The sequence below is a fragment of the Callospermophilus lateralis genome, unplaced genomic scaffold, assembly GCF_048772815.1.
Source record: "Callospermophilus lateralis isolate mCalLat2 unplaced genomic scaffold, mCalLat2.hap1 Scaffold_349, whole genome shotgun sequence".
Lineage (NCBI taxonomy): Eukaryota > Metazoa > Chordata > Mammalia > Rodentia > Sciuridae > Callospermophilus > Callospermophilus lateralis.
This window is the reverse complement of record NW_027513993.1, coordinates 1,406,812-1,420,556: the sequence shown is the minus strand read 5'-3', so window position 1 is coordinate 1,420,556 and position 13,745 is coordinate 1,406,812. Positions and strand designations below refer to the sequence as shown.

The 13,745-nt window shown below is 36.9% G+C and overlaps 1 protein-coding gene across 1 annotated transcript in view; it reads left to right on the top strand.

The window, feature by feature from the left end:
- The first annotated feature begins 417 nt into the window (after positions 1-417).
- LOC143388207 (fibronectin-like) overlaps positions 418-13,745 on the top strand; it is a 45,639-nt gene continuing 32,311 nt past the window's right edge. The window contains 9 exon segments of the mRNA XM_077108281.1: positions 418-484; positions 1,668-1,820; positions 3,665-3,793; positions 4,881-5,024; positions 9,597-9,718; positions 11,652-11,835; positions 12,030-12,206; positions 12,905-13,033; positions 13,128-13,217. Of these exon segments, the coding sequence (XP_076964396.1) occupies positions 418-484; positions 1,668-1,820; positions 3,665-3,793; positions 4,881-5,024; positions 9,597-9,718; positions 11,652-11,835; positions 12,030-12,206; positions 12,905-13,033; positions 13,128-13,217 (1,195 nt within the window).

Sequence of the window (13,745 nt, the reverse complement as noted above, 5' to 3'; positions counted from 1 at the left end):
TCTCATGAATAAAAAAGAAAAACAAAAATAAAAAAAACTACTTCTTTTATCTAGCAGAATCTATTATGACCTTATATTCCACCTGCCTTGATATTTGTATCTTTTCATATCATCATTCAAAATTATTCATTGTCTCTGGAATTAGGCCTTAAATTGTGCCTATTTGTGGAATTATAACAAAAATAGATTTAATTAGTTTTGAGAAAAGGTCATGAGTCTCATTTCTTCTTCTGCTTTATGCCATATGTAGAAATGAAGAATATATGCTTCTGTGCTTATCAAAGCAGTCTTCATAGATCAAATTAATGAAATAGCATTTGAGCAGGAAAAGTATTTAGGTCTAAATTGTCTTAATTGGACATTTATATAGATCACATTGAATGTCTATTGCCTCTACTTTATAGGTTCAGAGAACCTATGAAATGGTGTGGAACCACACAGAACTATGATGCTGACCAGAAGTTTGGATTCTGCCCCATGGCTGGTAAGAGGAAGCCCTCTGGGCTGCCCATGTGGACAACCATTCAGAGAGCAGAGACAGATGAGTGTCCTGTTTACTCGTACTTCACCCAATAAGACAATTTGGAGAAGAAAAATCTATGTGATATATGTGTACACATGTTACATCATATACATTCAAATTGAAAAAAATATGATTTGTATAATTATCTGAATCCTTTAAAAATCTCATTGACATGTTTTAATGTCCAAAATACACAAAGACAATTGAAAATGTTTTTTTTTTTTTTTTTTTTTAGAAATCTGAAAATATAAAGTTGCAAAGGTTTGACTTTTGTCAAGATCACACTTTGGTGTGCTTGAGTCACTTAAAACAACTTGACTGCTGTAGTCACAGAGCTGTAGTATTGACACGTGACTGTTTGGCTGGAATTAGCTTTAACACTTATTAAATACCAAAGTGATAGAGACAAATCTGAAAATTTGTTTTTGACAATCGGGAATTATTTATCAAATCTCCAGTTTATATGGAGAAAGGGGAACCAGTATCTTTTATTTGTTTTCAAATTTCAAGAGTTCCAAACTGTACATTTGATTTTTCTGGTTGTAGAACCAAGAACTTGTATACTCTGCAGCATTAACCATGAACAAGACTCAAGGAAACCACCCATGCATTTATTGCTTTCTTTGCAACAAAAGATCATATTGAGTTTAAAAGGAAAACTCACTTTTGCTTACAATTCAACACCCAAACACAATTTTCCTTTGAACTAGAATAAACTGGAATTAGGAAAATTAAAAGCAGTACTCAATCCAGGCTTCTAACTAAAGCCTGGTAGATGAGTGAACATTCAGGTATCATCTTAATTTAACAACCTCCACCAAGGGACCAAATTGTATTCTGTGCATGTATGAATATGGTATCGTGAATCCCACTATTATATATATTTTAATACACCAACAATAATAAATTAAAAATAAAAAAACAAGCGAACAAAAAATCACACTTTCCCTTTGGATGATGCATCCTCTCTCCAGAGCTCAGAACACTCTGCCTCTGCCTTAGAGCTGTAGGTATTTTTGAGGCACACAAGTCTTTCCAAGTGAGAATTCTTAGGAAGACTAGACTGAACTGATAATGGTGTTTGCACACCTGCCTTGAACCTGTGATTGTTTATCAAATGCATTGCTTCTCCATTTCAAAACAGCCCATGAGGAAATCTGCACAACCAACGAAGGAGTCATGTATAGCATTGGAGATCAGTGGGATAAGCAGCATGATATGGGCCACATGATGAGGTGCACGTGTATTGGGAATGGCCGTGGAGAATGGACATGTGTCGCCTACTCCAAGCTCCGAGGTATGTCGCCTTATTAACCAAAGCATTTGAGAGAACAAAGGGTACACAGAGAGACTTTAATGTGAAAACTTGTACTTTGCCTAAAGCAGAGCAGCCCCCAATGCCACTCCATTAGTCAGTCTGCTATGCTGAAGAAGTTCATTTTGGGGGGCAGCCAGTTAGTAAAAGCTGGCATGATGATTCTTTTCTTTTCTCAAAGAGATTTCCATTTATTACATTTGATGGGACATTATCACAGTGAAAAGATTTTAGGAAGATTTTGGAAAAACTTTATAGATCTTTGTGATTTTTCCATTTTTTAATATTTCTCTTTCTTCGTCTCAGTAGCAATGAGAAAAAGCACAGTAAAGTGGAATGTCTGTGTCACTGAAGGACAGAGGAGGGGAAAATTGATTCTATTTGTGGGGGGAATACCAGGGATTGAACTCAGGGTCACTCAACCACTGAGTCTCATCCCCAGCCCTATTTTGTATTTTATTTAGAGACAGGTTCTCACTTACTTCCTTAGCATCTCAATTTTGCTGAGGCTAGCTTTGAACTTGTGATCCTCCTGTCTCAGCCTCCTGAGCTTCTGGGATTATAGGTGTGCACCATGTACCTGGCCGATAATTGATTCTTGAAAGAGGTACATGGGGTGATATCAGCTCAGAATAGAGGACATGCACCAACTCTCTAGATCTCCCCCAAGAAGATAAAACCCAGTAGAGTCAGACTGGGCTTGGGCCTTGCTCTAACTTTGGAATCAAAATGCCTGTGTGGTTTATGAACTGGTAAGATCCGGCACAGTAATTCTAAGACTCTGAAGCATTCCAAGGATGGAAGAACTTAGGCTGAGCCAAAAGGGTGGCTTCAAAAGCAAGAACACATTTGATCCTCCGAACTTTACATGATACCACAGCATTTGTGTCTAAAAGAGATTGAATTATTTCTACAAAGAACAAACACTGCCATTCTAAAATCAGACTCTTGTAGATTTGAATTTAAGAATAATTTAAGAATACGTGTTCAGATTACTTTCCCCGCTTTGAACCCAAAGATTCAATATGAGGAGGTGTTGATTCATTCAGATTTTCAGTTTTCCACTTCTTTGATTTGAAAAGTAATATTTAGGTAGAACTCTGAGCTAATAAATAGTCATAATAGTAGCTAGTGAGTAGATATTGGCTTGAGCTTATTCCTTTTGTGGTGTTGAATGGATACACAATCCAGGAATAATAGTAATTGCATATGATATGGCAGAGCCAAAAGGAGCCTTACTTACTTAGTATGGTGTGCAAACCAAGTCTTCCTTTTACAAATGCAGACGCTGAGACCCAAAGAAGCAAAGTGATTTTCTCAGGATCAAGTGATTTTCTCAGGATCTCTCACAGAGTGAGACACAGAGTTGATTTAATTTAATTTACAAAGATTCATTGATGTAATTTTATTTCCCTAATCCAATGTCTCCTCCCTTCTCCCCATTCCAGAGACCAGATCACAACACTGTGCTGTGTACTATATATTATGTTAAATCATCTTCTTATGGCAAGCAGAGATTTAAAGAAAATTATCACCTGAGCAAGTTTCTTTTCAGAAACTAAGACACGTATTTGTTTAAAAATTGGATTTAGTTGTATATGCTATAAACTTGAACATTTATGTCTATAAGAGAAAATTGGGGGAGGGCAAAAATTATAGTACTGACTAAGCTTTGAAAAAAAGTTTATTCTATACCAGTAGAAAATTCTTCTCATGCAATCTGTTAATAATCAAGAGGGGGGAATATGCTTTGAAAAGTTTAATTCATTTTGTTTTGTCAGTGAGATTTTGAAAGTTCCTCACCCATCTAACTATTCTCTAAACAGATCAGTGCATTGTTGATGACATCACTTACAACATGAATGACACATTCCACAAGCGACATGAAGAGGGACACATGCTGAACTGTACCTGCTTTGGTCAGGGCCGAGGCCAATGGCAGTGTGATCCCATTGGTGAGTAGCCCTTCTCCTGGGATGGTTTTGGGTATGAAGCATGGCCAGTCAGTTTTAGATAAAGGAAAGCTATTCAATGCTACATGACGGAAGTTGATCCAGAGTTTGCCCAGCTGTTTACAGAGCTTTGCAAACTCTTCTCTGTCTCAATAGTGGTAATCATCTGTTTTAATTCAATAAATTTAGTTCTTTAGTTCTGACTCATGTTAGGAAAAGGCACTTTTATTTGCTGAACGTGCATTAATATGGGCAAAGAAGTATGCCAGCGCTACCTCCTTCTAGAACACTCCATTTTTTGGCTTTCTTTTAAAGTAGCACTGAGCAAAGAGGAAAGGTTGGATCTTAAAAGAGCTGTGTTCCTAGTGCTCCAAAGTTTAGGGTAATTCATTAATACTTCTTTAGTGAAAGAAGCAAGTTGCTCACCATGAAAACAAACTAAGATTGACCAAGCTGGGAAGGTTTTCTTAGAAGCTGCTCAGTGGGTACTCGTAGTTAAAATGTAGTTCCCCCAGATTTTAAGGAAGTATATAAAGTGAAATTATTGCAAATTTTCCCTAGCTATTCAAATGGCAAGCCAGTTACATTGATATCATTAAAATAAAATATGTAATTTTAAAAAAATTAATGCTCAGGGGCTGGGGATGTGGCTCAAGTGGTAGCACGCTCGCCTGGAATGCGTGCGGCCCGGGTTCGATCCTCAGCACCACATACAAACAAAGATGTTGTGTCTGCCGAAAACTGAAAAATAAATATTAAAAAATTCTCTCTCTCTCTCCCTCTTTCTCACTCTCTCTCACTCTTTAAAAAAAATTAATGCTCAGACTGATACTGATCTTATTCTTTTCATTTTTACTCAGAAACATATCCATTTTAAAAAAACTAAATATTCCTTCCAATGGATATTTTTTAAACTAATAATCCTGTAAGGCAAAGAATGTGAACGAAGTGTTTTTTAACTGCATATACTTATAAGGAGAGTTGGACATTTTTATTCAAATTTCCAAGAATGTATGCTCTAGCACCCTGAAATTTACTTGGTAGACTTAAATCTTCAAGGCTATTTATCTTTTCCTTGCTTGTATTCTAGATCATTGCCAGGATTCAGAAACCCAGACATTTTATCAAATTGGAGACTCATGGGAGAAACATGTGCATGGTATCAGGTACCAGTGCTACTGCTATGGCTGTGGCATTGGGGAGTGGCACTGCCAGCCCTTGCAGGCCTATCCAGGTAAGCAGCTCTGTAACTGTCAGTGGGAACTGTCAGTTGTTATAAAACTGCAGGCAGCACTAGTGCTCATCATAGTCTGAGGTCCAAGGCACGGGCTTCTCTCTTTTCCATCCATTTCTCATATCATCGTCTAAAAATGGATTAAATTTTTGAATAAAATGATTTTCCTTTCTCCCCCACCCAATCTATCCAGTGAAAGGTACGAAGACTCTGAACAGGCATATATATGTAATTTTCTTTTTTATATAGTAGAACGCTCCTCTAGGTTATAACACTGACTCATTTTATCTTCATACCCATACATGGAAACAGAAACCATGGAGTGAGTGGTGCTGGGGGTTTGGGGCTTTCTATCCTGGTTCTTGACAGAGAAGTTGCCTAGAGAGGGGATGAAGTGCAACACGGGCATGTGTTCGCTCCCCATGTCACCTAGGCCCTCTTGGTGTAAAGCTTTCATTTGTTTGATCAGTTAGAATGTAGAACAAAGTATCCTGGGCCAAGAGTTGAGTAACTTGGTCATATTTGCCTACACAGTTCAAACACCCTCAAATGTTGTTGCTGGTTTTTTTCAGGACACAAAGACATGATGCCTAACTATAGGTGTTATGAATTCATTTGGGGGAAATTTAAAATTTTTAAAATTTGCTGAGTGATTATAATAAAACATTCAATTATGAAAGTCTACTTATTCAGCATCAGTTTTGTGAGCAAAATCTGAGGTATAAAATCTCCCAAATCTCTATTAATTTTAGAGAGAATATGGCCCACATCAGAAAGAAAAATATTTTAGGGGTGTCAGAATCTGTATATGACAGAAATTAAAATTTAATTGATTTCCTTTCTGTGGAACATGATAACAGAGTCTCTCTCACAGGGAATGAGCTATGGGAGCCATTTGGCCAAAGGCAGCATTAGCCAAACCTTGGGTCTAAACTCTATGTGTTACCAAAGGGATAGCAGTCAAGCTTCTGTTCTCCATTTCCTCATCTGTAAACTGGGGGGATTGCAGCTAATTACCTTCAAAATTCCTTCCACACTAATAATCTGACAGTTTGTGATCCTAAATAACACTCACCATTGCATCCTTTCTATGACCCTGGGAGATTTAGCTCTTGCCAATCTTCAGACATTATCAGGTCTGGAGAAGGTGACTGCATATGCTCAGGGCACAGACCCACCTGCCCTTTAAGTTGTGTTTCTTGGTAGATTTAGGCTAAAGAATCACCTTAATTTTTTTTTAAATTTAGCTAGGCACTGTGGCATACATCTGTAATCCCAGTGGATCAGGAGGCTGAGGCAGGAGGATTTCAAATTCAAAGCAGCCTCAGCAATTTAGTGAGACCTTGTTTCAATCTAAAAAATAAAAAAGGGCTGGGGATATGACTCTGTGGTTAAGAACCTCTTGGTTCAATCCCTGGTATCAAAAAAAAGTAAAAAAAAATTAATATAGTTTTACATCTGATTACAAAAGCACTATAGGTTCGGAAAATATGCATTGGGTTTATTTTAAATGATGCAACCAGAGGATAGAACCTTGTAAAGAAATATTCTTGTTTTTATGTTTATGATTACTGAAATTGATGTGGCAATTGTTGGAAACTATTTTTTCCTGAGTGATTTACAGAAATCTTTCCTCTTTTTTTTTTTTTTTTTTTTTTAATAAACCTGTCCACACACCTGCTTGCTTGCATTTAGGTGGATCTGTTAGAGATGTAATTGGGGTGGAAAGGAGTCTTTTGGTTGTAGTTTTACCTGATGCCTTTGTTTCTGTTATCTGAAAAAGAGGAGGGTCAGGTATCCATTGCGCAGGGGAGACCTTGGGGAAAGGGGCTCAGTCTTATTCTTAGGTGTTTATCTCTTTGCTCAATGGCTCATGTGAAGCATGTGGTGCTTTAAGAGTGTGGAAAGAATAAAGGGACAACAGATCACCAACAGATAGTCTCTGAGCCCTGTTGTGTTTGTTCCTCCTACAGAGGACTGTTAGAGTTGTTCAAACTAGCAAAAGATACATGGCTTTTGGTTTGTTAATAAGCAACTAGGAGAACACAGAGTTTAGCAAATTAAATAGAGGAAAAAGTGACTGAGTCTAAAAATCATGAATGTTTAACTTCTACAGGGTCACCGTTACTGGAAATTATTCATTTTGACCTTATTTTAAGCTGTTTTTATAAGGGTAGACCTGGTGTCTATCTTAACTACTTTATTATTTTTTTGATCATACTAAAGAAGAAAGGGAATAAAGATTTTGGTGGTGAATTATTGGCAGTATATTGCTACTATATGCCAGAGAGGTTAATTGGAGAATTTCTACCAACCAGCCAATATTAAAAGAATGAGCAAATCCAGCGTGGCTATGCACACTGTAATCCTAGCTACTGTAAAGGGTGAGGTAGGAGAATCTCAAGTTCAAGGCCAGTCTGGGAAATTTTGTGAGACCTTGTTTCAAAATAAAATTTAAAAATGGCTGGTGATGTAGCTCATTGGTAGAGAGCTTGCTTATTAGCACATGGGAGTCCCTGGATTCAATCCAGCATCACCAAAAAAATTAATAGATAAAGGTCAAAAATTAGAAATTGTCAATGGTATCTGAATTGTATGTAGTATAAAGTAGAGTGTGGTGATTAAAAGGAATTTAATTGACTTCACAAATAACTGACACAGTTTCTTTGCTTCTTGAGCAAAAATATGCAAAGTCCCCATTTGTTATTCAGTGCAGTTCCATTAAAGGTGTGCCACGGCATAAGCCTCAACATTAAAACCTAGAATTTCAGAACAATGAAGGAAAAAGTGCAACTCTAGTGTGCTTCTCTTTGGCTAGGGTCAAACCATCATGGTAACCTTTTCCCATATCCCTTCATTTCCCTTTGTCAGCCTCCTCCTAGTGTCCTTGTGGACATGGCAGTATAATTATTCTTAAAGGTGACTTGTATTGTCTTTTTAAAAACTATCTTCATATACGTTCATTCTTCATACACTTCCCCCACCTCAAAGTCATGATTGACACCCTAAATAAAATGTATACCTAGTGTCTCTTTCTCTGAAGAGTTTGTAGTAGGATTTCTTTCAAGGATCAATATTTATACAACCTAATGCCAATGATCATAAATAACTTAAGGATCTGATATTCCTCTATTTACGGACTTATATGAAAGTACTTTAAAAACTTACATCTCTAAAACTTTTCTTAAATATTTATCTTTAAAAACATATTCATATTTATGAGAATCTCCATGAACAGATGAATGTTTCAAAGAGGGTCATGTAACTTTTGCCAATTGATTAAAGCAAACATCCTGCATGTTCTGTGAAATATATGTCACTTTAGAATGGAAAACTGTGAATTTTATACATAAACTTTGATAGCCATGTGGCCAGGAAATATGTACCCTCAATGAAATTAAGATTCAAAGAATATTTGGATTTCCAACCAACTTTGAATTTTTACCCGCATGAGAGTCAGTGTATTATTCTAGGACTTTTAAGTATACCTAGATTTACAAGTTAGATAATTATTCTGCTAGAGAATACTTTATTTTCAAAGATAATTTAATGGCTAAGATACTAAATACATTTATAAATAAGTTTCTATATATTTGAAAATAAATATACTTTTTCCTGAGACTTTTCAGGAAACTTAAATCTGTTAATAATCTGGTGAAGTGCTTTATTAAACATACAAAATTCTTGGAAAGGTTATTTATTACAAAGAACTTTTTTTATTTCTAGAAAATTGAACATTGGCTGACATTATAGAGAATACAGAGTTTAAGAGAAAGATAGTTTTCTGTTCTATAAACCTAAATATTTCAGGACTGTTTTGTTTTATCCTAAGTGGAGTCTATTGTATTAATAAATTGATTCTTTTTCCTTATTTTTCCTTTTTCTTAAACAAAAGAACCAAGTCCATAACAGTCACACATGCCAAGATGTGGAAACATTGAATTTATTATGTACTTCATAATGTCATTTTAGTTGTTAACTCCTTTTGAAAAAAAATTTTTGATCTTTTAATAATTTGGCCAGTGGTGTGATTTTAGATTATACTTTTTGAATAGAAATAAAGCTAGATTTCTTTTTCCAAACTGACAGAATGCTTAGGCTGATGAGAAATAAAACTGGGTTTTTAATTATTACCTTTGTCTATTTGCCTAAGATTCGACACCATTTAGTAATGTGTTTGTTTTACATCATGTCATATGGCCTTTGGAATGTTGTTTTCTTCTCAGATAGCAGAGTCTTTGGTAATGAAACTTTCACAAATTAGAATTTTCTTTAAAGGAAACAATATAATCAGTAAATGAAGTTTGTATTCTGAATTACATTGTCTGTGTTAAAGCAATTTCACAATTGTTTCACAATTTTCCTTTGAAAATAAAGAAGAAAACAGATTAAGGAGATTTTTTTAAAAAAATGTTTATTATAAACATTTGTGTTTCTCATTTGAAGAACAATAATAATCATCTAAGAAAGAATTTGTTGCATTGATTTCCAGTGTCAGGAATCCATGAACATTAAATTTTAAATTGGAGTGATTACTCTATATAACCAAATCTCATCTTTTAAAATTTTTAGGTACATCTGGTCCTGTCCAAGTAATTATCATTGAGAACCCCCGTCAGCCCAACTCTCACCCCATCCATTGGAATGCACCAGAACCATCTCACATCACCAAGTACATTCTCAGGTGGAGACCTGTGAGTATCCATCCAGAAACCCTGAACATCGACTATCCCGACCTCACCAAATTCTGATATGTTTCTTTTGTTTGTTTCTAGCTTTTGAGTCAACAGATCTGATTAACTGTCAATGTGTTTTCTTAGTGAGAATATGTGGTCAATCAAATTGACTGTTTTTTTTTTTTTTGTATTTAGAATTTAGAAATTTATGTTGCAAATGATCTTTGCAAGGAATTAGAAATGATAGCATAAACTTAATCTTGCCCAATGTGGGAAGATAATCTAATTTTTTTGCATGTCTTTCAACTCTATTAAAGGAAGAACTTATTGGAATCTGTCCTGCAAATTAATTCCTTTCTTTTTTGATTCACTTTTCAAACCATATTTTTGTGTTTTGGTTTGTTTTGTGTGTGGTACTGAGGATCAAACCCCAGGCATCCTGCATGCCAGGCAAGTGCTCTACCACTGAACCACATCTCCAGCCTAAGATTCATTGTTTCAAGCATTAATTTTATCTCCTAAGGTTATTTAGATAGAAGAGAAAGAGATGATGAGAGGAAGGTGTAGATGAGGGATGATAGTTGGTTTATTTAAAGAATGAGCCCTGTGATTTTCTAAACATCTAGAAACTGAAGAAACCATACCAAGGAAGATAATGTCCATTAAGCTTTAGTTTTTCTTACCCTCTCAAACCTACCCCAATAAAACTTTTAAGTTCATAACATGATTTGAGGAACAGTACTTTACATACAGGAGAAAATGTCTATTAAAATGAAAACTTTTCGATTGTTTCCTATGAGTATATTTTCTAATCTTTTCTTCTGATAGCTAATTTTAAAAGCTCACATTGAATACAAGTTTACTACCAATTTGGAGCTAATTTTAATGACTAATTTCAAAATTTTTCACAGTGTATTTAAGTTAAAATTTAAATTCAAAGGATACTAAGATCACTTTCATTTATCCCCAAAATATAAATGGGCACTTGAGCATTTGAATTAAATCTGTAAACTGGTTGATTGGGCAATTAAAAAGAAAAATCACTGGGGATACAAAATGTATTTTGATACTCATACTACTTTGAATATTTATACTTAAAAGGATTTTGTCTTGTTTGAAGTTAGGGTGTTTCTTTTCCACACATTCTATTGCAGTGAGCTTTGTGATCTATGACATATTAATGAAGTCGAACAGAATGTGAAAATGTAAACCAGGAGCAAAAGATTAAATAAACTGAAATTACATTCTTCTATAGTCTTGCCCAAAGTTGGCTGACCACTTTTGATGGGATAGTTTGTATCCAAGAATGAGTCACAAAACCAGACCAGTTGAATCTTGTTTGTGCTGTCCCCAGAATCTGAATCACAAAAAGAGTATGGTGCCTTTGGACACTTCTGCAGGGCAAGAAACTTGAATTGTATTCCACCAACTTAAAAGATGATAGAACATATTTCCCATTTTAGAAAGGAAGCTATCTCTGCTTATTGTAAAAGTGGAAAAAAAAAGTGGGCAAGATGAACATTTAGGATATCATAATTGTATTCACCAATATTAAGTAATTGCTCTGACCAAAGCAAAGGTGTTCAGCGCTTGCAAATTCATAACCTCCAGCATGTCACATAACTCTTGGTTTTTCCACCTGTAAAATGAGAGCAGTGATACCAACACTACTGAGTAGGATGCAGGGAGGTGAAGATCAGTGGGAGAAAACAAGCAAAACAGCACAGAGCTATAAACTCCCAATAAATAATACTTATAATACAATTATTAACATCAAAAACTTTACTACTAGCCCCTGTTCTGAATTCAGTTTTCCACGATCGTCCTCCAGAGTGGAGCTGAAAATCTCCTCATTTGTCTTTGAAGATTGCTCACCCTCATCTCTGAATGTGCATCCTTGCAAACTCTTGTGTGATTTTTTTCTTTTTTTAAATTTCATTTAAATTTTCAGAAAAATTCTGTGGGCCGTTGGAAAGAAGCTACCATTCCTGGTCACTTAAACTCCTACGTCATTAAAGGCCGGACCCCAGGAGTGATATATGAGGGGCAGCTCATCAGTATTCAGCAGTATGGCCACAGAGAAGTGACACGCTTTGACTTCACCACCACCAGCAGCAGCACCCCCAAAGGGACCAGTACGTAACTAGCATCCTCGTGTCTACATCTGGGTATCCCAGACTCGGGCTCCCTGCAGGACCTGCTTCATTCTCAGTTCAATTCCTTCTGTGAATGGCACCTACATTTTTTAAATTACAATATTCTTCAGACAAGAAGGGTGAACATTCTAGAAAACTCAAGGACTGCTCTCTCCCTTTCTGTGGCACTCTAGGCAACACTGTGACAGGAGAGATGACACCTTTGTCACCGGTAGTGGCCACGTCTGAATCTGTGACTGAAATCACTGCCAGCAGCTTTGTGGTCTCATGGGTCTCAGCTTCCGATACTGTTTCTGAATTCCGGGTGGAGTATGAGCTGAGTGAGGAGGGAGATGAGCCACGGTACCTGGGTAAGCTAAACACGTTGTCTCAGGACAGGTTTGGAGGGGTGATGGTTAGACCCCCTGGGGACAGGGCATCGCATGTGGTCTGAACACTCTCCCTTCTGATAAAATTCAGGGAGGGGCTAACCCTTTACAGAACTGGCTGGGTTCCTATGAGCAAAGACACTTTGTCCTGGTCCCTGATGTGAGCTTCACTGAGCACCAAGTATTTGCCTGGACATAGGTTTGCCCAACAGAAGCTATTTTCTCATGGCAGTGATTGTATATGAGGACTACCTCTGAAGATTGTAGCTTTGAAGAGTGCTCAGGTCCTTTGCTTATGCTTTCTAGATTCCCCTGGTTAGAGATCTTTTACAAAGCTTGTTGAACTCATTCATGGGACCAGCATCCAGGTCAAGACAAAGAATATCCCTCCCACCCCAACTCCCATCACTTTCTGCACATTGCTGCTACTAGGACTTATAACCACACAGAGCTATTTTCAAAAATTTGGGGGTGCATTATTAAGACTATGCATCTTTAGGAGAAGATTTTGGAAAAATGAAAGAAGAAATATCCCATGGTACATTAATAATCACTGATAATCTTTTACTACATCTCCTTCTAGTCTTTTCCCCCCTGTGATATGTCGTTCGTTCTTCTTTTATCAGCTGTGGAGGCATTGGTTTGCTATGATCAGTGACCTTTCCTTTTTTATTCCAAAGAACTCCCGAGCACGGCCACTTCTGTGAGCATCCCTGACCTGCTTCCTGGCTGAAAGTACATTGTAAATGTCTATCAGATAGCCGAAGACGGGGAGCAAAGTTTGATCCTGTCTACCTCACAGACAACAGGTGTGCTACGTGGTGTTCAAGGAATCCTTTTGTACAAGCAGGACTACAGCAAAGTTGCCCAGCTGCCTTACTTCCTCCTTCCTTTCTTTGTTAGCTCCTGATGCCCCTCCTGACCCTACTGTGGGCCAAGTTGATGACACCTCCATTGTTGTTCGCTGGAGCAGACCCTAGGCACCAATCACAGGTGGGCTTAGTCTTGTTCTTTGGCTTCTTTGTTAATCTTTATGGCTAAGTGTGGCAAGAGCAGATTCATACTGCGGATAAGTGTAACGTTCCATTTTACTAACTCCTTACACACACATACACACACACACACACCCCTGCAAAGGCAGCTCATTGGCCATTACAGCAAGCATTTCCAGGGCTGCAGAGGTGTGGCATTTCTGAAAACCTTACACTAAGACTTAAAGAAGAGCTAAGTTGCCTATTCAGCCTCATAATAGAGGTTCCTCAAAGACACAGACAGGGCTTGAGAGCTCTGTGTTCAGGCTGGTTCATTAATTACTTCCATAATCCAGAGCTCAAAGAAGAGAAATCAGCCTAGCATGAATATTTCCACCTACTGGCTTTTCTAATTGACAGCTATTAAGTATCTCATGTCTTCAAGGATGATATTTATTATTAAAAAGTTTGTATGGCTCTTCTTATTTTATCTTTGTGCTGAATAGTCATTAGAAGTGGTAGCATTGAAAGAATCAAAAAGAATCTTGCT